The sequence below is a fragment of the Phacochoerus africanus genome, chromosome 14 (assembly GCF_016906955.1).
Source record: "Phacochoerus africanus isolate WHEZ1 chromosome 14, ROS_Pafr_v1, whole genome shotgun sequence".
Classification (NCBI taxonomy): Eukaryota; Metazoa; Chordata; class Mammalia; order Artiodactyla; family Suidae; genus Phacochoerus; species Phacochoerus africanus.
Window position 1 is genome coordinate 22,196,869 of NC_062557.1, and position 24,852 is coordinate 22,221,720.

The following is a 24,852-nucleotide window of genomic DNA, read 5'->3' on the forward strand; positions in this document are numbered from 1 at the left end:
TGCTGAGTGAAAAAACCCAAAGGAACCAGTTCCGTCAGTGGTGATAACCTAAGACAGGACGAAGTGCCACCCTCTAGCCATTATTTTTCTACTTCTTTTCATCTTTAAAGTATTTTTATTTTTATGGGGGCTCATTTGTAGTCTCAATTTCTGATAAAACTCTTCCCTAAGATGAATTTTCTCATTTTCAGGCAATTGGCTGTGGTATTGTAGAAAGCATCCTAAACTGGGTGAAATTTAAGGCCCAAGTTCAGTTAAACAAGAAATGTTCAGCTGTAAAACATAACAGAATCAAAGGAATTCCCAAACTTGATGATGCCAATGATGCAGGTATAAATTTAATAATGTTTCTAAACTTTAAATCTCGTAGTTCAGTTATTTGTTTTATTCATTAACAGTGTACTGTGGTATTTTCCCTTGACAATTAATATCCAAAAGAATATTTGTACTTTGTTAAAAAGCAACCAATCCCCTGTTAATGAACATTTAAGTCATGTTCACTTTTTAGCTGTTATAAATAATGTTGAGATGATTATTTTGGGGGTATAAAACAAGAATGTTAGGAGTTTCCACTGTAACACAACAGGATAGGCGGCATCTCTGTAGCGCCAGGATGAGGATTCAGCTTCCTGTGGGCACAGTAGGCTAAAGGATCCGGCATTGCTGTAGCCACGGGTTACAACTGTGGCTCGGATCTGATCCCTGGCCTGGGAACTCCATATGCCAGTGCGGGACGGCCAAAAAAGAAAAAAATAAAACAAGAATGTTTATAATACAGTGATCTATTACTTAATGTAGAAGAGAAAAAAAGTCATCTCGACCTTCTTAGGTTCCTGGTTGTCTCTGAAAATTAAACAGAAAAAAGCAGGTGAATTTATTAAATATAGTTTCATGTGACACCAGAACATTTATAAAGAAATGAAGACCCAAAGGGAGTTCCCGTCGTGGCGCAGTGGTTAACGAATCCGACTAGGAACCATGAGGTTGCGGGTTCGGTCCCTGCCCTTGCTCAGTGGGTTAACGATCCGGCATTGCCGTGAGCTCTGGTGTAGGTTGCAGACGCGTCTCGGATCCCGAGTTGCTGTGGCTCTGGCGTAGGCCGGTGGCTATAGCTCCGATTCAACCCCTAGCCTGGGAACCTCCATATGCCGCGGGAGCGGCCCAAAGAAATAGCAAAAAGACAAATAAAAAAAAAAAAAGAAATGAAGACCCAAAGAAATGGTTAAACCTAAGTGTTTTATATGCTAGCTTCGACAAAGAATGGAAAGTTGTGGAAATATATGATAGTACAAAGATTATAAGCGAAATAGAATAAACTTAGGGAAAATTAGCAAGGCTAAGATTCAGATTCTTGACCCTCAATCTTGGATTAGAATGTCCCATTCTTTGTGGTATAAGGAGGTTACCTCCTACGTGAGGGTGGCATGTCCTAAACCCCATCATCAACAAAAATATTAAATGTAAGAGTTCCCGTTGTGGCACAGTGGGAATGAACCCAACTGGTATCCATGAGGATGTGGGTTCAATCCCTGGCCCAGCTCAGTGGGTTAAGTATCCAGTGTTGCTGTGAGCTGTGGTGTAGGATGCAGATGTGGCTTAGATCCTGTGTGGCTGAGGCATAGGCTGGCAGCTGCAGCTCCGATTCAACCCCTAGCCTGAGAACTTCCATATGCAGCCCTAAAAAACAAAAATATAACACTAATAATGTAATATAATCAAACCAGTGTTTAGCAGCAGGATAATTGTCGTGAGAGATTTATCTAAGAAACTAAGATTTTATTAAGAATTTTAGGGAGTTCCTGTCGTGGCGCAGTGGTTAACGAATCCGACTAGGAACCATGAGGTTGCGGGTTCGGTCCCTGCCCTTGCTCAGTGGGTTAACGATCCGGCGTTACCGTGAGCTGTGGTGTAGGTTGCAGACGCGGCTCGGATCCCGCGTTGCTGTGGCTCTGGTGTAGGCCAGTGACTACAGCTCCGATTCGACCCCTAGCCTGGGAACTTCCATATGCCGCGGGAGCGGCCCAAAGAAATAGCAAAAAAAAAAAAGAATTTTAGCTAAAATATGTATCTAATTATTTAGCTCCATTTTACCCCAAGCCAATTTTTATGAATTATAAATTATTTTCATTTTATCACATATCTGAGTTAGTGTATTTGAGGTTGAACTAAATGTGTTAATATCAATTTGTTTATTTTAGGGGGCCGAAATTCCACTGAGTGTACACTTATCCTGACAGAGGGAGACTCAGCCAAAACTTTGGCAGTTTCAGGCCTTGGTGTGGTTGGGAGAGACAAATACGGAGTTTTCCCTCTTAGGGGAAAAATACTCAATGTTCGAGAAGCTTCTCATAAACAGGTAGAATATAAAAAAACTATCTTTAGAATCTCAATCTAGTTCTGTAATGCAGGACTTCATGCTCATATTTCATTCTCTCATTGAGTGTTCTGAAATATATCTTAGTTGTTATTTTAGGAAATTAGGTACATTGTAGCATATCTTAACAGATCTTTCTGACTTACTGAAGTATAGGCTAATAACAAAATATTAGAGTTCAAGAAAACCCAAGCAACATATACTATTTTATTTCTCTCTTTTTTTAGAGTTTATAAACAAAATATTACCTTTTTTTTTTTTTTTTTTTGCTGTACGTCCATTTCAGATAATGGAAAATGCTGAAATTAACAATATAATCAAGATTGTGGGTCTTCAATACAAGAAAAACTATGAAGATGAAGATTCATTGAAGACTCTACGTTATGGGAAGATAATGATTATGACAGATCAGGTCAGATTTGTTTAAGATGATTAAATTAAACCTGTCTTATTATTGCATTACTTTCCTGCCCTGAAAGAAAATAATTAACCTGAAGCTGTATTCATTACCTTTAATTCATATCTAATCAGATATATTATGTTTATATTACGTGTATATTAAATGTACGGTTTAAGTGTGTCTGAATTTGATAGCCTTTTTTTAAAATACCGATAGAAAAAATTTTGAGAAATTATCTGTACGTCCTTCGTAATTTTATTTATTTATTTATTTTAGTTTCTAAGCAATTCTTTTGTATTTTGGCTTTCCAAATATTTCAGGACCAAGACGGTTCCCATATCAAAGGCTTGCTGATTAACTTTATCCATCATAACTGGCCCTCTCTTCTGCGACATCGTTTCCTGGAGGAATTTATCACTCCCATTGTAAAGGTATACTAACTTCTAAGATTACGTAATGGATATTTTAAGGCCCTGCTCCTCAACCCTAGATACACATATAACCCCAGTGGTATATGGTGGTATGCAAGGACCCCAGCAGTATAGAAACCCACAGCAATATGTTTTGTACCTTAGGTATCTAAAAACAAGCAAGAAATGGCTTTCTATAGCCTTCCTGAATTTGAAGAATGGAAGAGTTCTACACCAAATCATAAAAAATGGAAAGTCAAATACTACAAAGGTTTGTAATGAAACTCATAGAACTTCTCGTTTTGTTATATACCATGGCATAAGATTATATGGAATAGCTTGCTTTTCTTGCTTTTGTAGGTTTGGGTACCAGCACATCAAAAGAAGCTAAAGAATACTTTGCAGATATGAAAAGACATCGTATCCAATTCAAATATTCCGGTCCTGAAGATGATGCTGCAATCAGCCTGGTGAGTTTGAGTTATATTTCACACATACATTCTGGTTATAGAGATCAATGCTTTAACTGGTCATTTCAAACATTTAAATTTTCACGTAATAAAATATAGAGTAGAGGAGTTCCCATCGTGGTGCAGCAGAAACGAATCCAACTAGGAACCATGAGGTTGCAGGTTCAATCCCTGGCCTTGCTCAATGGGTTAAGGATACGGCGTTGCTGTGAGCTGTGGTGTAGGTTGCAGATGCGGCTTGGATCTGGCATTGCTATGGCTGTAGCGTAGGCTAGCAGCTGCAGCTCCGATTAGACCCCTAGCCTAGGAACCTTCATATGCTGCGAGTGCAGCCCTAAAAAGACAGAAAAGCCAAAAATATATATATAGAGAGAGAGAGAGTAGAATGTTTTCAGTAATCATATTCCAGAGAAAGGAGCCATATATTTTAAAAAACTGAGATTTTGTTGTTTATTAGTTAATTTCTTATAGAAGAAATAACTTGGAACCTGTCTACCAGTGACATCTTTTTCATCTTCTAATTTGCAGGCCTTTAGCAAAAAACAGATAGATGATCGAAAGGAATGGTTAACGCATTTCATGGAAGATAGACGGCAACGAAAGTTACTTGGCCTTCCTGAGGTACAAAAAAATTTTTTAATATAGCCCACGAAATGTACTATTTATTGACCTTTTAGAATTGACAGAGCAAATTAAAGTTACTGAATAGTTATTTCACTAGAAATGTTAATAATAGATAACTATATATCCTTATTTAGACACCTGCATAAATGTGTTGAACCTGAAAGAAACTAGAAAGTTAATGCATTTTTTTCTAATTGTGCAGCAGTTAAATTCGCTTTGTCTTTAAAACATATAAAATACTTTTCATAATTCTTTATTTTTGAGGGACTTAAGAATTATCATGGAGAGAGTTCCCATTGTGGCTCAGTGGAAATGAATCTAACTAGCATCCATGAGGATGCAAGTTCGATCCCTGGCCTCGCTCAGTGGGTTAAGGATCCAGTGTTGCCATGGGCTGTGGTGTGAGTCACAGATGTGGCTTGGATCTGGCATTGCTGTGGCTGTGGTGTAGGCCGGCAGCTCTGATTCAATCCCTAGCCTGGGAACCTCCATATGCTGCGGCTGCAGCCCTAAAAAGGCAAAAAGACCAAAAAAAGAAAATTTTTTTTTCGTGGAAATAACAGTGCTAAGGAATGCCTTTGTTTTATTTTTGTCTTAATCATTGTTATGACCAGTGATATTTTTTATTTTTAACTAGATCATGTAACACTCTTTGGTTTCTCAGGATTACTTGTATGGGCAAACTACCACATATCTGACATACAATGACTTCATAAACAAGGAACTTATCCTGTTCTCAAATTCTGATAATGAGAGATCTATCCCATCTATGGTGGATGGTGAGTTTCAATTTATTGGTCTATTTTTATTATAACATGGAAATCAATGCCCAGAAATGGTTAAATTGAGGATATTAATATTTACACTTCTTTTGTTTTGAAGGTTTGAAACCGGGACAGAGAAAAGTTTTGTTTACATGTTTCAAACGAAATGACAAGCGAGAAGTGAAGGTGGCCCAGTTAGCTGGGTCAGTAGCTGAAATGTCCTCTTATCATCATGGTGAGGTAAATACATAATCCATAATATTTCCAGAAAGCATTATAGCAGAAATACCTGCAAAGTCAGTCTCCAAACAGTTGGTGAAAATATAAGCTGGTATATCCATAGTGGAGAGCAATTTGGTGAAAAATATCAAACTGTAAAATGTGCTTATTTTTTGACCTTACAAATCTATTTATAAAAATAATATAAGGATACTATAATCAAAAGACATGCAAGGATCTATATTCAAAGATGTTTAATAATGTTTGCTATAACTTTGTTATGCCACAATTTAGACATGAAAAATGTCCATCAATTGGAACATTGCTATAAATTGTGACACATCTATACATGGGATCAGATTTACTTAAGTAAATCTATGTGTGCTAACACTGAAGAATGTCCACGTTCTATTGTCAAGTGAGGGGAATAATTGAAGGATGTGCTCCAAATTGTTAACTTTGGTTATCCCTAGGAATTGGAAAGGGCAACTTTCCAGTTTTTCATATATGTCTGAATTGATTTTGTACAAACATACATATTGGTTTTGTTTTTGTTTGTTTACTTGCTTTTCCAGGGCCGTACCTGTGGCATATGGAAGTCTGCGGGTTAGGGGTCGACTCAGAGCTGCAGCTGCCGGCCTGCACCACAGCTCACAGTAGCGCCGGATACTTAACCCACTGGGCAAAGCCAAAGATCAAACCCACATTCTCACGGATACTAGTGGTGTTTGTTACCACTGAACCACAATGGGAACTCCTAATATTCATTTTTTAATTTTGTGATTGAAGTTGCTTTTTTTGCATTGATGTAAAACAATTTTAAAGAATTAGGTTGCCTGTAAGTTTCTAGAATTTTAAAGGTAATGATTGCCTTGCTTGTCGCTTTCAATCAAAATATAGCAGCTAGGAGTTCCTGCTATGGCACAATGGGATTGGTGGTGTCTTGGGACACAGGTTCGGTCCCCAGCCTAGCACAGTGGGTTAAGGAATCCAGCATTGCCACAGCTGCAACTTAGGTTGCAAGTGTGGCTTGAATCTGATCCCTGGCCCAGGAACTCTATATACCATGGGGTAGCTAAAAAAGAAAAAAATTAAAAATATATACATGGGCTACTCAGTAAATAAATGTTCACACAGTAAACATTTGTTGAATGCTTACCATCTACCAAGTGTACAAAATAAATCATATGTTTGCTACCTTTAAGGAGTTTAAATCACAGTTTAACCATATGACTCTCTTTCTCTCTCTCTCTCTCTCACACACATACAAAATGGTAGAATAGAGTTGATAACATGCTAGAATAGAAATGAGCAAAATGTTTTAACACAAAGAAGGAAATATTTCATTCTGCTGAGGGTGAAGAGAAGAGCTATGCCTTTAAGGTTGAGTCAGATGATAAAAACCATGTAAGGCAAGAGCCCAGAGCTTGGAGACAGAAGTCTTGGGTTTAGATACTACTTCTGTTATGTTTTCATATGTAAAAAGCCAATAAAGATCTATATTTCATAAAATCTTACAGGAGTATAGTGAAGCATAGTCATTATCAGACAGTTATTATTAAAAGCCTACAGATAAGATTAATGAATCTTTTTCCCCCCCCAGATGTCACTTATGATGACCATTATCAATTTGGCTCAGAATTTTGTGGGTAGCAATAATCTGAACCTCTTACAGCCCATTGGTCAGTTTGGTACCAGGTTGCATGGTGGCAAGGATTCTGCTAGTCCTCGATACATCTTCACAATGCTCAGGTGGGTATGCTTCCAATTTTCAGTGAATTGCCATTTCCACTTTTGAAGTATTATGACATTTAGCTGACCAAAAATTTTTAAATTCAGTTAATCAGAAAATATGTCTTTGTTGCAGATGCTCGGATATTAATTTTTTTTTTGTCTTTTTTTGCTATTTCTTGGGCCGCTCCCGCGGCATATGGAGGTTCCCAGGCTAGGGGTCGAGTCGGAGCTGTAGCTGCCGGCCTACGCCAGAGCTACAGCAACACAGGATCCTAGCCGCGTCTGCAACCTACACCACGGCTCACGGCAACGCCGGATCGTTAACCCACTGAGCAAGCGCAGGGACCGAACCCACGACCTCATGGTTCCTAGTCGGATTCGTTAACCACTGCGCCATGACGGGAACTCCCGGATATTAATTTTTTTTAATGAATTTATTAAAGTTTAATATGCTACTCTTTGCAATGAGCAGAAAGTCAAAATTCCATTTCAGTTTGATAGCTTGAACTTTGTGTCTCTTAGAAGTATTGTTTCCTTGGCAGATTATAAATGGCTTTTTTGTTTGCTTTGTTTTTTGGTTTTGGTTTGTAGTTTTTTTGTTCTGTGATTTTTTGGTGGGTTTGTTGTTGTTGTTGTGGGCCATACCCGCAGCATGCGGAAGTTCCCAGGCCAGGGATCCTGTGCCGCTGCAGTGGCGTGCCTAGTTCTTAACCTGCTGAGGCACATGGGAACTCCAAATCATAAAATTTTTTTACTCCCATTTCTTATATTTTCTTCTCTTTTTCTCCTATGAAGCTGTGGTTGTTAACCAGGGTAGACTTTGCCTTCCAGGGGACATGTAGTAATATCTGGAGACATTTTTGATTGTCATGACCAGGGGAGCCATAGAACTGGCATCTAGTGGGCAGAGGCCGGAGATGTTGCTAAACGCTCTGTAATGCAGAGGACAGCACCCTTCATCTGACCCAAGATGTCAGTAGTACCAAGGTTGAGAAACCCATCTGTAGAGTTTGAGTCCGAATAAAAAACAACTTGATTCTTCTTAAACACAAGTTTGAAATTTTACTTCCTTTACAAGTCTATGGAATGTACATTATGAATGGTCAGTTTTCAGCTGTCATTCAACCTTTCAACAGCATAGGATACAGTTAATCATTCATCTTTAAAACTCTTTGTTCTTTGTCCTCCAAGACACCAGACTGTTAGTTCTCTTCCCTCTTAGTCTTCTTTGCTGGCTCCTACTCATCTCCCCATACCAGCCTGCCCCAGGGCTTTGTCATCAGATCTCTTTACACTGACTATACTGCCCTCCCATCTGTGGATCATACCTCATACATCCAGTCCCATAGCTCCAGCCCTGGCCTCTAAATATATATGTATATATTTGTTTTTGTTCTTTTGTTTTTTAGGGCTACACCTGCAGCAAATGGAAGTTCCCAATCTAGAGGACAAATCAGAGCTGCAGCTGCCAGCTTACGCCACAGCCACAGCAATGAGATCCAAGCCATGTCTGTGACATACACCACAGCTCACAGCAACACCGGATCCTTAACCCACTGAGAAGGCTAAGGATTGAACCTGCATTCTCATGGATACTAGTGGGGTCTGCTGAGCCACAACGGAACTCCAGCCTCTAAATTTTCTGTACAGCCTCCCTCCCAACATGTACTTCTTGGAAGTCTAATAAGTATTGCAAACATAAGTCCAAAATCACATCCTTAATATTCCTGGCTCAGTAAATGAATGGCATGCCATCCTTCTGGGAGTTCCCATTGTGGCATAGCAGAAACAAATCTGACTAGTATCCCTGAGGATGTGGGTTCGATTCCTGGTCTCAATCAGTGGGTCGGGATCCAGTGTTTCTGTGAGCTGTAGTGTAGGTCACAGACTTGGCTCAGCTCCTGCATTGCTCTGGCTGTGGTGTAGGCCAGGGGCTGCAGCTCTGATTCAACCCCTAGCCTGGGAACTTCCATATGCCATGTGTATGGCCCTAAAAAGCAAAAAAAAAAAAAAAAAAAGGAATGTCATCCTTCTAATTCTCAGGCTAAAAACTTAGAGTTGCCTTTGACTCCTTTCCTCCACACTGTATCCAATTCATCAACAAATCTTATGGGCTCTGCATTGGAAAAATGCTAAGCCACCCCATTCACTTTATTCACATGGAGCGTCACAGTCTACCATCTTTCTTTGTTTTGGCAGCCGATTAATTTTTTTGAATAGGTTACTCTGATTCAGAGCCTTTCAACTTCTTCACTCAGAGAAAAACTAAAGCCCTATTTTAGCAAACCAGGCCCTGTGCTTCCACTCACCAAATCTTTTGATTCCTTTTCATACTGTCTTGGCTCCAAACACACCTGGCTTCTTTGCCTATAGTGAGACATGCCAAGCATACTTCTTCAGGGCCTCTGACTAATTGGAACCTCTGCTTGCAATAAATACTTTTTCTTCAGTTACCCACATGGCTCTTTCTCTGTTTCTTCTCTGCTCAAACGTTATCCTATCCGAAGGTACCTACCATTCCTTAGGACCCTCTGGAGCTGAGGTTGTGGGGGAAGCGCTGGGACAATCCTAGCTAATTTATTTTTCTATGTTAGCATTTACCCCACACCACCTGACAATGTGTCCATTCATTGGCTATCTCTCTGTACTAGAATATCTCCTTGTACTGAGCTCCTTGAAGGCTGGGACTTTATATATTCAGTGCCTGGCATGTAGAAGGCACTCAATAAATATTAATAAATGAATACTAGTCAGCATGTTAAAGTCAAGGCAGTTTTCATGTATGCATCTGAGATAACACATGTCATGTTCTTTCCATGAAAGTTGTGTCAAAGCCAATGTTTTTTTAAAATAACATTCTTTGTTTTCTTTAGTCCTTTGGCTCGGTTGTTATTTCCACCAAAAGATGATCACACATTGAAGTTTTTATATGATGACAACCAACGTGTTGAACCTGAATGGTACATTCCTATTATACCCATGGTGCTGATAAATGGCGCTGAAGGAATTGGTACTGGGTGGTCCTGCAAAATCCCCAACTTTGATGTGCGTGAAGTTGTGAACAACATCAGACTTTTGATGGATGGAGAAGAACCTTTGCCAATGGTAGCTATTCAGTTCAGCAGATGATATATTTAAAGAGAACACCAATGTAAAATTTATTTCATGCTTTAATGTTAGATTTATTGTTTAGTGCTATTTTGATTTCTGCTTTTTAGTAGCACATTCAGAAAACATTCTTTTTTAAAATATTTAGCTTCCAAGTTACAAGAACTTCAAAGGTACTATCGAAGAGCTGGCTCCAAATCAGTATGTGATTAGTGGTGAAGTGGCTATTCTTAATTCCACAACTATTGAAATCTCCGAGCTTCCCATCAGAACATGGACCCAGGTAATTATGGGTTTATTTTTTGAGATCAGGGAAACAATTTTTGTATTAATGTTTGTTGAATGTTCAGGAGCTTGTGTTTTAGAAACTTACGAAATGCTTGTTTCTTTCTTTAGACATATAAGGAGCAGGTTCTAGAGCCCATGTTGAATGGCACTGAGAAGACACCCCCTCTCATAACAGATTATAGGGAGTACCACACAGACACCACTGTGAAGTTTGTTGTGAAGATGACTGAAGAAAAACTGGCAGAGGCAGAGAGAGTCGGACTACACAAAGTCTTCAAACTGCAAACCAGTCTCACATGCAACTCTATGGTGTGTCTTGTTTTATGAGAAATACATGTTTCCACTTATATTAACAAATAATATGTATTTTAAAAGGGTATCTTAGTCTACTTTTATATTTTCAAAGAATAAAATAATTTCTCTTAAATGATTAAAGCTTAGCCAATTTACCTATTTGTTGGCTCTAATCTTGTTTTTCTTTTCTAGGTGCTTTTTGATCATGTAGGCTGTTTAAAGAAATACGACACAGTGTTGGATATTCTAAGAGACTTCTTTGAACTCAGGCTTAAATATTATGGATTAAGAAAAGAATGGCTTCTGGGAATGCTTGGTGCTGAATCTGCTAAACTGAACAATCAGGCTCGCTTTATCTTAGAAAAAATAGATGGCAAAATAATCATTGGTATGTTTTTAGAACAATAACTGCCTGTACTAAAATTATAATCATGCTTAACTTCCTTTAAACATTTTTAGTAAGAGTAATGGTGGGGAGGGAGGGCAAAATCCATTTAGTTCTGCTGTCTGCATATAAGCCTTTCTTTCAAATACCTAATTAAGCATTTAGAGTTTGAAAGAGATAGCTTTTCCTAAATTGAGCATCTTTAGAAATCAAGATTTAGTTAGCCTTTAAACAGGAAGAGAATAAAGAGCTAGAAGAGGTCCCTGAAAAAGTCGTGTCTTAAAAGCACCTATGTCAGAGTTTAAGTAACCAGGAGGAAAATAATTTTGACTAAAGCTGGAAGGTTAAAAGAAATGGCTCAACTCTGGCCAGGGCTAAGAAAGCCAGATAACTTTGGCTTATAGTATTAAATCCCAAAGCATGACAACATGAATTAGTAGTGATCACAGGATAATTTTAATTTTTTTTTTTTGTCTTTTTGCCTTTTCTTTGGGCCGCTCCCGTGGCATATGGAGGTTCCCAGGCTAGGGGTCTAATCGGAGCTGTAGCCGCCAGCCTACGCCAGAGCCACAGCAACGCAGGATCCCACCTGCGTCTGCGACCCACACCACATCTCACGACAACACCAGATCTTTAACCCACTGAGCAAAGCCAGGGATCAAACTCGAATCTTTGTGGATACTAGTTGGGTTCTTGACACAGTGAGCCACAACGGGAACTCCCTGCGTGGATATTTTTAAATACAGTAACAGTGCTGTATTAGTCCCCTGATTTCACAGATGATTTTGCTTAAGACAAAGCTAAAATGAGTAATCTTGAATATGACTCATAGAAAAGTAAAAGGTAAAGATTATACTTAGTTGACTGAAATTTAGGAAATAATAGGGACTGTCCAGCCTTCTTGAGGAATAAAAACAGAGGGGCTAAAACCGTGACCTATGTCAAGTTAATTGAAAGGTGGTACTCCGAACCTCATTCTGTTATAGCTAGTGACTCTCAATATCCCCCAAAGTCTAACAAATTGACTGTAGTAGACATTGGAAGAGGGGTACTATAGAAAACAGGGAACAAATGCATTATAGAGGACCATAATCAAGAGAAATCAATGTTTGGATGGGGATGGGTGGCATTAAAAACTCACCCACTTTATAAAGACCAGGGAGTATAACTGAAGTCAATAACAGTCTAAGGGTTTTGATTGTCTTCTGTTACCATTGGATCACAGCCTCATGTATGATTTGACTGCCCCCTTGTGGTAATTACATTTGTCAGTGGTTTAGAGAGAAGACTTGGTTATCCACTAGAATGTACAAATTTATGCAAGAGGACAGTTTAATTTCCAGTTTTAATCTTTTGACCTAATGTTGTAAATCCTTATCCCTTTCCTAAAATATTGCTTAAAACCATTATCTCTGTTCATATTTGTTTTAAATAGAAAACAAGCCTAAGAAAGAATTAATTAAAGTTCTGATTCAGAGGGGATATGACTCGGATCCTGTGAAGGCTTGGAAAGAAGCCCAGCAAAAGGTAATTTGGTTAGCGTTTTCTGTGTTGTTAAAGTCTAATGTCTGTGTTTCACATTTTCTATTAAAGCTACATTTTAATTCCTCCTGTAGGTTCCAGATGAAGAAGAAAATGAAGAAAGTGACAATGAAAAGGAAGCTGACAAGAGTGACTCTGTAGCAGATTCTGGACCAACCTTCAACTACCTTCTTGATATGCCTCTTTGGTATCTAACCAAGGAAAAGAAAGATGAACTGTGCAAACTAAGAAATGAAAAAGTGAGTTGTTGATGGATAGTACACATTGCTTAGTTGTATTCTAGCAGTGAAAGTAAATTGTGTGCTTTATGAAAATGCTGTTTATACACATAAGTTAACTCTTTAATTTTCTAACTTATAAAGGAGCAAGAACTAGAAACATTAAAGAGAAAGAGTCCATCAGATTTGTGGAAAGAAGACTTGGCTGCTTTTATTGAAGAGCTGGAGGTGTGTAGTTTATAACACCCATGTTATGGAGTTCCCGTCGTGGCGCAGTGGTTAACGAATCCGACTAGGAACCATGAGGTTGCGGGTTCGGTCCCTGCCCTTGATCAGTGGGTTAACGATCCGGCGTTGCCGTGAGCTGTGGTGTAGGTTGCAGACGAGGCTCGGATCCCGCATTGCTGTGGCTCTGGCTTAGGCCGGTGGCTACGGCTCCAATTAGACCCCTAGCCTGGGAATCTCCATATGCCTCGGGAGTGGCCTAAGAAATAGCAAAAAGACCAAAAAAAAAAAAAAAATGATAACACCCATGTTAGAATTTTTACTAATGAAATAACATATTCCAGCAATGCACCTCTTTGTCAAGAAATTTCACAATTAGCAATGGAAAGAGTAAGGAGGCAAGAGGAAACATTGCAAGATAACATAAAATAACAGATTGTTAGGAACTAGTTAGAATAAAGTAAATGATGCCAGGAAACATTCTGGCTAGAAGTTTTTGGACAAAGAAGAGAAAGGGCAGGAGTTGATTTTTTGACCTATTGGGACTGAGGAGATAAAGAGAATTTAAATTCTGGGTAGAAGAACACCAACCCAGTCCCTCCAAGTAAACCTAAAAAGGGCAAAGACAGTTTCCTTCAGGGCTAGCTAATTGGTAGTTTCAGAAGATCCCTTGTTACCAAAATTGCTAATATTGTTTGTTCTTCAACATCTTAACATAAGAAAAGGTATTTTAGGAGTTCCTTTGTGGCCCAGGAGGTTAAGAATCTGGTGCTGTTACCAGCAGCTCAGGTTGCTGCTGTGGCCGGGGGTTTGATTCCCTGGCCCGGGAACTTCCACATGCTATGGGTAAGACCAAAAGGAAAAAGTATTTCACAAACTAAGCGAAAAGGCTTGATGTGCAGATTTATATTATTGCACTTCAGTTTGGAGTCCGACTTGTAATCAGTCGATTGGTTTAGTGTACATTAGTGGAATCACATTCTTATTTCTTATTTGAGTTTACAAATATGTATACATGTACGTATGTATTTTATCTTCAATCTAGTTTCCCCATTTTATCCACAGAGGTTAAATAGTAGAATCATGTGTAGAACCCCATCTTCTATCTCCAACATTTTTCAAAGTGTGCCTTAATTATAACTTCACTATTGTTGGTGGTATACTTTATAGAACAGCTTATCACAAATGTATCTTAAAATGTAATAAATCAAAATTGGTTGAGTCATTGCCTTTTATTCTGTCTCTCTAAAGCAGCATTGATGCTGTAATGTCTTTATTAGCTTATAAATTGCTTTCTCACATCAACCTTTTATAGGCTGTTGAAGCAAAGGAAAAACAAGATGAACAAATAGGACTTCCTGGGAAAGGGGGAAAAGCAAAGGGGAAAAAAACACAAATGGCAGAAGTTTTGCCTTCTCCATGTGGAAAAAGAGTCATCCCCCGAGTGACTGTAGAGATGAAAGCAGAGGCAGAGAAGAAAATCAAAAAGAAAATCAAGGTAATACTCTTGAAAGCATTATCCATAAAATACCTTAAGCATTTTTCAACTTAAAATTGAGCTAATTATAAAATTTCCAATCCCATAGTTTTGAATTTATCAAACTAATAATAACTCCTTTCTTATGAGCCTGATTTTTTTTTTTTAATGTTTAAGTATCTTGAAAAAGTCATACTCTTACCTTTATTCTGAGCTCTTAACCAAAATGGAAAGGAAAAAAAAAATCACTCTTTGACCAGATATATATTTGACCTTACATTATTCCAAATAATAAGATGGCAGAACTTGGCCATTTTTGTCTTTTAGAGTGAAAATACTGAAGGAAGCCCTCAAGAGGATGGGATGGAAGTAGAGGGTCTAAAACAGAGACTGGAGAAGAGACAGAAAAGAGAACCAGGTATTAAAACATGTCGAGGAAAATGGTATAGAGTTGAGATGAAATTCTGTTTGTTACCTAGTACATTCCACATAGATGTTCATTGAGTTCTTGCTGAGTAACGTCAGGAAGGGCTGTGTCTGAAGTGTACTTGAACCTCCCTAATGTTGTCCTTGGAATTTGATTTATTTTGGAGGAGATCATTTTGTAATGAAATACCTCCTTAGAATCTAAAGAAAATGCTCAGTTTATTAGATTTCACTTTCCAGCCAGTTAGGAGGTTTGAAAATATGTATATTCCAGAGTTCCCGTCGTGGTGCAGTGGTTAACGAATCCGACTAGGAACCATGAGGTTGCGGGTTTGGTCCCTGCCCTTGCTCAGTGGGTTAACAATCCGGCGTTGCCGTGAGCTGTGGTGTAGGTTGCAGACGCGGCTCGGATCCCGCGTTGCTGTGGCTCTGGCGTAGGCCGGTGGCTACAGCTCCGATTGGACCTCTAGCCTGGGAACCTCCATATGCCTCGGGTGCGGCCCAAGAAATAGCAACAACAACAACAACAAAAAAAGACAAAAAAAGACAAAAAAACCATGTATATTCCTATATAAAGCTTCTTGCAGGCAGTGCCCACATCTTAGTCACGTTATATTGTCTGGAGAGTTCAATACCATGCTTCAGATATTATTTAACACTCACTCAGTAAATTAAACAGATTATGCCTTTACTGAGTATCTACTTTTTTTTAACATCTTCGTTGAGATATTCACATACCAAATTTACCCATTTAAACTGTTCCATTGAGGGAGTTCCTGTCATTTCTCAGCTTTGGAGCTGACAGACAAGGTGGGAAAACAGGAAAATAAGTTGGAGACCTGGGGGTTCCCATCTTGGTTCAGGGGTAACGAATCAGACTAGAAACCATGAAGATGCACGTTCGATCCCTGGCCCCACTCAGTGGGTTGAGGATCCACCGTTGCCGTGAATTGTGTAGGTCACAGATGTGGCTCGGTTTCTGTGTTGCTGTGGCTGTGGTGTAGGCCAGCAGCTACAGCTCCAATTCGACCCCTAGCCTGGGAACCTCCATACGCTGAGGGTGCAGCCCTAAAAGACAAAAAAAAAGAAAAAGAAAGGAAAGAAGGTGAAGCAATACATACTAACTATTGTAGGGATTTAGAGCAAGGTGAGATGTCAGTGTGGATACATGTAGATTATAGAGGCTTTGTGAAAGATGTAAAACTTGGTTAGAGTCGTAAATATTGGGTAAGATTTAGGTTTTCCAGATTAGGAGAAGGAAAATAGTCATATAATGTGTAGAGGACAATGAGAAGGGCCCCCCCCCTCCAAGAGAATGGGAGGGTTTCTATTGGAAAGTAGTTGAACAAGATTAGGGAGGGTTACCAAGTTGTTGGAGGAGGATAATAAGATTGGATTCAACTAAGAAATATGGAATAGATACTGACTAGAATATGAAGAAAGGACTATACAGACCAATAAGGAGACAGTCCTCCTCATCTTTGGGCCTCGATGAAGGAAATAAATAGCAAAGGGTGGGTGTGAGAGACATTTGGGGAAAAGAATTAACAAGACTTAATGACTTTAAACTTCTTACTCAGCCATTAAATGCCCCCCAAGCTTTGGTCCTCGCCATTTTCCCTTTGAATTGTCTCCATTGCCTTGACTTCTACAATAACCTTCTATTGATCTTGCACCTTTTTTTTTTTGTCTTTTTGTCTTTTTGCCATTTCTTGGGCCACTCCCACGGCATATGGAGGTTCCCAGGTTAGGGGTCCGAATCGGAGCTGTAGCTGCCGCCCTGCGCCAGAGCCACAGCAACGCGGGATCCGAGACGCGTCTGCAACCTACACCACAGCTCACGGCAACGCCGGATCGTTAACCCACTGAGCAAGGGCAGGGATCGAACCCACAACCTCATGGTTCCTAGTCAGATTCGTCAACCACTGCGCCACGATGGGAACTCCCTGATCTTGCACCTATTTTTTATTTTTCCTTTTATGGCTGCACCTGTGACATACAGGAGTTCGCAGGCTAGGGGTCAAATTGGAGCTACATCTACCAGCCCATGCCACAGCCACAGCAATGCCAGATCCGAGCCATACCTGCAACCTACACCGCAGCTTGCAGAAAAGCCAGATCTTTGACCCACTGAGCGAGGCCAGAGATAAGACCAGCATCCTCATGGATACTAGTCGGGTTCTTAACCCCAACAGGAACTAAATCCTAAATAAGACCAGCCACTCTCGCCCAGACTTCTGTTTTCCAGCCATAATGGATTTCTTTCAGTTTCCTAAATGCACTATGTTTTCTCACAGGGCTTTGTACATGAACTGGAATGTTTCATCATCTGTCTCCTTTTAGCTAGTTACCTATTTAAACTTCACATCTCAGCTCAAGCCCCCATCTCTTTCTTGGAAAAGCCCTACATACCCTATGTAAACACACTGTATTTATTTATAGGATTAGATGACAAAGCTATAAGCTCCACAGGAAGAGGGACTACGTCCATTTCTGTTCACCATTGTATTCACCATCATGTTCACCACTGAGTACCGGCACAGAGCTCAATAACTGTTTGGAGGATGGATGGGTGATAGATAGATGGTGTGGATAATTCCTATCTCCCTGTTCCAGGTACCAAGACAAAGAAACAAACTACTTTGCCATTTAAACCAATTAAGAAAGCAAAGAAGAGAAACCCCTGGTCTGATTCGGAATCAGATATAAGCAGTGATGAAAGTAATTTCAATGTCCCTCCACGAGAAAAAGAGCCACGGAGAGCAGCAGGTAAGGAAAACTGAAGAACAGGCTGCATATGTTGAAAGATTTGAATAGTCAATGTATTTCAGGGCAGTTAATCCCAGAAACTGCTGCAATTATATTAAATTTCTCATAGCAGCAGTTATATTAAATTTTTGAGAAACTAAAACATCTTTTAGAAAAGCTTATGATCTTCACAAATTGTTATATTAGTCTATGGATTAAATGTTTCTATTATCCTCTTTGATTCTTTGTATATGTATATTTTAATAGCGAAAACCAAATTCACAGTGGACTTGGATTCAGATGAAGATTTCTCAGATTCTGATGAAAAAACTCGAGATGAAGATTTTGTTCCACCAGATACTAGTCCACAAAAGGCCGAAACTTCCCCTAAGTAAGTATTCTCTCTATTACGGATTTTATCATGTTTGTTTACAGTAGTAGATGGTATGTTCTTTGTTCTTTGACACATTTAGAATTGTTATCAGGATGTTAATTTTTTTTTCTAGACATACTAACAAAGAACCGAAGCCACAGAAAAGTACCCCGCCAGGTAAGTATTTAGGTAAAAATAGACATCTGCTCGACCAGCGCACTCATGTCCAACGGGCTTCCCATCCAGACTACGTTATCCACGTCCTTCCTTTGAGAATATATGTGTGTTCTTGTTAGCATTACATTGATGTTGTTAGGTTTAGTTTTGTACATAAATCATTTCTACATTTAATATACTAAAAGTGATGTGCTTGCTAGGTATCAGAGATACAAAAAAATAATTATTTGCTGACGAAAAAGCCAGAAATTAGAACGAAGTTATGAGTTTTAAATACTCCAGAAGAGACTATTTAAGACTTAGTGTTTAACTAGGAATTCAGAGCAGGGACAAAAGCAGTAAACAGATTTTCACATGTTGCTCAGATGACTCTTTTCCTTCCTATTTAAAGTCTCGGACTTTGACACCGACGATGCCAAGGACAATGTACCGCCTTCTCCAAGCTCTCCGGTTGCTGATTTCCCAGCTGTAACTGAAACTATAAAACCTGTTTCTAAGAAGAACGTGACAGTGAAGAAGACAGCAGCAAAAAGTGAGCCTAAATCTTTGAGATGGGCTAATATTGGGATTAACTAACCAGCAACTACCAGTCAATTTCAATTTTTTATTCCCCAGATTTACTATTGTTATTGAAACTAAGCCTTTTTCAAATGAAAACAAATCTTTAGGTCTTTAGCATCAAAATTGCTAGTCAAAAGGTTTAAAAATAGCATGTTTCTTAAAACATTAAGCATTATCTTAGCTTATTTCTATGATGATAGGCCTTACAAACAGTTGCAAATGTTTAACATGAAGCTTAGACCTACAAAAAAAATCCTATTAGGAATTCCCATTGTGGTTCACTGAGTTAAGAACCCGAACATTGTGTCTGTGAGGATGCAAATTCGATCCCCGACCTCACTCAGTGGGTTAAGGATTTGGCATTGTCATGAGTTGTAGACATGGTAGAGGAGGCTCGGCTCCAGTGTCACCCGTGACTGTGGTGTAGGCCAGCAGCTGCAGCTCCAGTGTGACCTGGGAACCTCCGTATGCCATGGGTGTGGCCCTAAAAAATCAGATTAAGAATAACTTTGATTCTCTAATATAGTTTCACCTCTATTAGGTTGTCTTTTCCTATGGTAAACATAAGCAGTCAGCAGGGTGCTGAACAAAGTTCAGTGCCAGCAATTCCCCACAGTTCATCTACGACTGGCCATGATCAATGTCTGTGTTGATTTGCAGGTCAGTCTTCCACCTCTACTACAGGCGCCAAGAAAAGGGCTGCACCGAAAGGAGCCAAAAAGGATCCAGACTTGGATTCTGATATCTCTAAAAAGCCTAATCCCCCCAAACCTAAGGGTCGCCGCAAAAGGAAGCCATCCACTTCTGATGATTCCGACTCTAATTTCGAGAAAATGATTTCTAAAGCAGTCACAAGCAAGGTATTTATCCTAGTCAGTCCCTTTGCTGTAGATGTTCTGAAACACACGACCAAGCTTTGCTCCTAATAATTTGGCACATTTTTAAGAAAATAAATTTTAATCTCATAATCCATTATGCCTTTTACTCGATGTGATGTAGCTGTAAAAAGTTAAATGTGCCGATAATTAGTCAACGAGGGAGTTGCCTTGGATCTTCTTCTAACTATTTATTAAAAGATAATAGGAGTTCCCGTCGTGGTGCAGTGGTTAACGAATCCGACTAGGAACCATGAGGTTGCGGGTTCGGTCCCTGGCCTTGCTCAGTGGGTTAACGATCCGGCATTGCCGTGAGTTGTGGTGTAGGTTGCAGACGCGGCTCGGATCCCGCGTTGCTGTGGCTCTGGTGTAGGCCGGTGGCTACAGCTCCGATTCAACCCCTAGCCTGGGAACCTCCATATGCCGCGGGAGCAGCCCAAGAAATGGCAACAACAACAACAAAGAAAAAGACAAAAAGACAAAAAAAAAGATAATAGACTGGGGGAAAAAAATGTAATTGTAATGTATACATGTAAGAATAACTTGATCCCCTTGCTGTACAGTGGGAAAATAAAAAATAAAAAAAAAAAGATAATAGACAAGTCCTTGAGGTATAGTCTGTCAAAACGTTTCTTGCATTGACTTTCTGCTGTCAGGTTGACACTGCGAATTACTTGGGCTTTTCTTTTCTAGAAACCCAAGGCAGAGAGCGATGACTTCCATCTGGACTTAGACTCGGCTGTGGCTTCTCGGGCAAAATCTGGACGGACCAAGAAGCCAATTAAGTACCTTGAAGAATCAGATGAAGATGATCTGTTTTAAGATGTGAGGTGATTCTTTTAAGTAATGGCCTCTTTGAGCCCAAGACTGGTTTTAAAGTTACCTGAACCTCTTAATCTCCTCCCCTGCGAGTTGAGTTTGGGGAAGGTAGTTGAACTCAGAACCACAAAGTGAAGTGTGTAGAACCCAAGTGGCCCTTAATGTTTCTAATACTGTCTAAGTCGTGACTGTCTTGTGGGCGTTGTTTTCTTCTCTGCTTTGTGTATGTATTGAGTCTGTTTTCCTTTTAAATCTGATTTTAAGTTTTTCTGGCCTCCAGAGATAGTTCTATGGTCACTTCAGCATAATGTATTTTGACCATTCATTAAACTAAACTTAGAGCATTTTGACCCAAAAGTTTCTACTCTGCCTACATTCAGTATATATGAGATTAGGCATGATTAAATCTCTATTTTATCTTAGTTGTGTAGATAATTTTCCATTAGATAGACTCTATGTAGTTCCAATATCAAATATTCCTCTCAGCCTTTTATCTGCTGAATTTTTGTTGAAGCAGTGAAAATTGTTCATGTTCTTTGCATCCATCTGAATATCAACAGAAGTTGAGCAAAAACCATGACTGTGTCTACAGAGCCTCAACACAGTCAACAGGATGAAGAAATTTAGACCATAACGTAGATTATCTCAATTCTTGACTTAACCCCTCTGGCTGCCTCAGTCTGAATGTCCCAAAGATCAAAATTTCTAGGCGGCGCTAGATCACAGGGAGTGGGGACAACATTCACTCCAGAGATCTTACATATTACGTTGATGCCAAACCAAGCAGTGAACTAACTGTTCTATCTATTTTGAGAAATCTCCAGATTTTCCACTTGTCAACTTTTTTAAGACCTTCCTGTATTTGTTACATGTGTGTGACTTGAGTGGTATTATCAATGTTTTTGTAAATATTTGCTATGTTTTTCTATTCAGCTTAATTCCAACAATTTTGTACTTTAATAAAATGTGAACATCTCAACCCATGATTCTTGCCCATCTTTTTCCCCCTGCAGTATACTCTTTCTTTATCTAAAATATATACCTCTTGGAGTTCCCATCATGGCTCAGTGGTTAACGAATTTGACTAGGAACCATGAGGTTGTAGGTTCGATCCCTGGCCTCCCTCAGTGGGTTAAGGATCCAGTGTTGCCGTGAGCTGTGGTGTAGGCTGGTGGCTATAGCTCCGATTTGACCCCTAGCCTGGGAACCTCCATATGCTGTGGGTGCATTCCTAGAAAAGACAAAAAAATAAAAATAAAATATATACCTCTTGACTATTCACTGTAAAATAGTTTGGGGGACCATTCTGATCCCTTTCTAATGTGCCTGACAGCTCTTGGCCATAGTGAAAGGTCTGAGAGATCAACACCAGGTTTTTCCTGGGATTTTAAACATAGGTACTAAAGTCATCTCCTTAACACTCCAAAGGCCTTGGCCCTACATCAATAAATAGTTATAAATGTAAACTTTTTTTTGGCCACCCGTGCAGCATGCAGAAATTCCCAGGCCAGGAGTTCCCCATGTGGTGCAGTGGAAACAAATCTGACTAGTATCCATGAGGATGTGGGCTTGATCCCTAGCCTTGCTTCGAGGATTAAGGATTCAGTGTTTCGGTGAGCTGCGGTGTAGGTGCAGATGAGACTTGGATCCTGCATTGCTGTGGCTGTGGCGTAGACCAGTGGCTGAAGCTTCAATTACACCCCTAGCCTGGGAACTTCCATTTGCTCCAGGTGCGGCCCTAAAAAAATTCCCAAGCCAGGGATCAAACCTGGGCCACAGCAATGATAACACTGAGTCCTTAACCCCTTGTACAACCAGGGAACTCTCAAACGTCTTTTTTTTTTTTTTTAATGATTTCCTATTTTAACAATATTTTGACAGCCTGGTCAACTACTTGATAATATCAGTAAATCATACTGGGGGAGTTCCTTTGGTGGCGCAGTGGTTAACGAATCCAACTAGGAACAATGAGGTTGCGGGTTTGGTCCCTGCCCTTGCTCAGTGGGTTAATGATCCAGCGTTGCCGTGAGCTGTGGTATAGGTTGCAGACACAGCTCGGATCCTTTGTTGCTGTGGCTCTGGCGTAGGCCGGCAGCTACAGCTCCGATTTGACCCCTAGCCTAGGAATCTCCATATGTCACGGGAGCGGCCCAAGAAATAGCAAAAAGACAAAAAACAAAACAAACAAAAAAATCATACTGGGGCAACTGGCTAATCATTTAGAAAAAAATATATTAGAAAAATCTAACTCCTCCCTCACATATTACACAAAGGTTAAGTTCAAACAGACTATTTAAACGTCAAAAACAAAACATGAAAAGTACTAGGAGTCCCCATCATGGCTCAGTGGTTAACAAACCCTACTAGTATCCATGAGGTTGCGGGTTCGATCCCTGGCCTTACTCAGTGGGTTAAGGATCCGGCGTTGCTGTGGCTGTGGTGTAGGCTGGCATGTGTAGCTCCAATTAGACCTCTAGCCTGGGAACCTCCATATTGCCGCTGGCACGGCACTGAAAAAAAAGAGAGAGGGAGCCATTTCACCAGAACCTGGTCAAAAAGGTCAAGCTCTTTGTCCTGGCAATTCTCGAAGGGAACACTATCCAATCTCTTGGGATAGACCATGATGGAGATAATAAAAAAAGGAATGGGAGCTCCCATTGTGGCTCAGCAGCAACAAACCCCAACAGCATCTATAAGGACTTGGGTTCGATCCCTGGCCCCATTTAGTAGGTTAAGGATCAAGTGTTGCTTGGATCTCTAGCTGTGGTGTAGGCCAGCAGCTGCAGCTCCTATTCGATCACTAGGCTGGGAACTTCCGTAAGCCACTGGTGCAGCCCTAAAAAAGCAAAAAAAAATTTTTTTTTAATTAAAAAAAGGGAATGTGCATATATATATATATATATATATATATATATATATATATATGACTGAGTCACTTTGCTGTACAGCAGAAATTGACACAACACTGTAAATCAACTACACTTTAATAAAAAAATTTTTTGGAGTCCCTGTCGTGACGCAGCAGAAACGAATCCAACTAGGAACCATGAGCTTGTGGGTTTGATCCCTGGCTTTGCTCAGTGGGTTAAGGATCCAGTGTTGCCGTAAGCCGTGGTGTAGTTCACAGACGTGGCTCAGATCAGGCGTTGCTGTGGCTGTGGTGTAGGCCAGTGGCTACAGCTCCAATTCAACCCTTAGCCTGGGAACCTCCATGTGCCGCAGGCGCGGGCCTGAAAAAAAGAATTTATATTAAATGTATAAATAGGATAACAAAATGTATAAGTTGAAGGCTTAACAGGAAAAAGTTAAATTGTTTTTGTTTTAATAAATTATTGAATATAAGTTCAAACCCAAGGATATTGATTTTGTGCACAAAAGCCACCTTCAGACATTAAACTCAGATTGTGGGAACAAGCCAAATTGCTCTATTTCGTAAAGAATGGGAAAGAGGGAGTTGTACAGGGGGTAGTATGACCACTGGGGAGTAGGGGGCACATGGGGGTGAAGGAAGAAGAGGAGGAAAGCTTGTCCAGAGCAGCGGAGAGAAAGGTGTAGTGATGACGTAGAGAGTCTCCTCCCTCCCGTCACTCCTGCAAAAGCATTTCACTGCAGACCAACATTCACTTTTCCTTTCTTTTTTCTTTTTCTTTTTATGGCCGCACCCGTGGCATATGGAGGCTCCCAGGCTAGGGGTCCAATCAGAGCTGCAGCTGCCGGCCTACAGCACAGCCACAGCAACGAAGGATCCAAGCCGCATCTGTAACCTACACCACAGCTTGTGGCAACACCGGATCTCTAACCCACTGAGTGAGGAAGGGGATCAAACCCACATCCTGGGAGTTCCCGTTGTGGCGCAGTGGTTAACGAATCCGACTAAGAACCATGAGGTTGCGGCTTCGGTCCCTGCCCTTGCTCAGTGGGTTAGGGATCCGGTGTTGCCGTGAGCTGTGGTGTAGGTTGCAGACGCGGCTCGGATCCCGCGTTGTTGTGGCTCTGGTGTAGGCCGGTGGCTACAGCTTGGATTAGACCCCTAGCCTGGGAACCTCCATATGCCGTGGGAGAGGCCCAAGAAATGGCAAAAAAGACAAAAAAAAAAAAAAAACCCACATCCTCACGTATCCCAGTCAGGTTCTTAACCCACTGTGCCACGTTGGTAACTCCCTCACTTTTTTTATTAATGATTTTTATTTTTTCTATTATAGTTGATAGACCTTTTCTTTTCAAATCAACTTTATTGAAGTATAATTTACATACCTAAAATGCACCCACTCTATACAGATTGATGACTTTTGACAAATGCGTACTCTGCATAACCACCGTCACAATCAAGATAGAAAACGT

The 24,852-nt window shown here is 40.1% G+C and overlaps 1 protein-coding gene across 1 annotated transcript in view; it reads left to right on the forward strand.

Annotated features, from left to right (window-relative positions):
* Window positions 1–21,490, forward strand: part of TOP2A (DNA topoisomerase II alpha) — a 28,102-nt gene extending 6,612 nt beyond the window's left edge. The window contains exons 11-35 of the mRNA XM_047758215.1: window positions 192–330; window positions 2,199–2,356; window positions 2,661–2,786; window positions 3,095–3,205; window positions 3,350–3,455; window positions 3,545–3,654; window positions 4,183–4,275; window positions 4,943–5,057; window positions 5,161–5,282; window positions 6,865–7,013; window positions 9,869–10,100; window positions 10,252–10,386; window positions 10,500–10,700; window positions 10,878–11,073; window positions 12,506–12,597; window positions 12,687–12,851; window positions 12,975–13,058; window positions 14,371–14,553; window positions 14,860–14,950; window positions 17,575–17,727; window positions 17,974–18,097; window positions 18,213–18,256; window positions 18,648–18,788; window positions 19,478–19,677; window positions 20,386–21,490. Of these exons, the coding sequence (XP_047614171.1) occupies window positions 192–330; window positions 2,199–2,356; window positions 2,661–2,786; window positions 3,095–3,205; window positions 3,350–3,455; window positions 3,545–3,654; window positions 4,183–4,275; window positions 4,943–5,057; window positions 5,161–5,282; window positions 6,865–7,013; window positions 9,869–10,100; window positions 10,252–10,386; window positions 10,500–10,700; window positions 10,878–11,073; window positions 12,506–12,597; window positions 12,687–12,851; window positions 12,975–13,058; window positions 14,371–14,553; window positions 14,860–14,950; window positions 17,575–17,727; window positions 17,974–18,097; window positions 18,213–18,256; window positions 18,648–18,788; window positions 19,478–19,677; window positions 20,386–20,514 (3,399 nt within the window). The 3' untranslated portion in view covers window positions 20,515–21,490. The remainder of the gene's footprint in view (window positions 1–191; window positions 331–2,198; window positions 2,357–2,660; window positions 2,787–3,094; window positions 3,206–3,349; window positions 3,456–3,544; window positions 3,655–4,182; window positions 4,276–4,942; window positions 5,058–5,160; window positions 5,283–6,864; window positions 7,014–9,868; window positions 10,101–10,251; window positions 10,387–10,499; window positions 10,701–10,877; window positions 11,074–12,505; window positions 12,598–12,686; window positions 12,852–12,974; window positions 13,059–14,370; window positions 14,554–14,859; window positions 14,951–17,574; window positions 17,728–17,973; window positions 18,098–18,212; window positions 18,257–18,647; window positions 18,789–19,477; window positions 19,678–20,385) is intronic.
* Window positions 21,491–24,852: the final 3,362 nt, after the last annotated feature.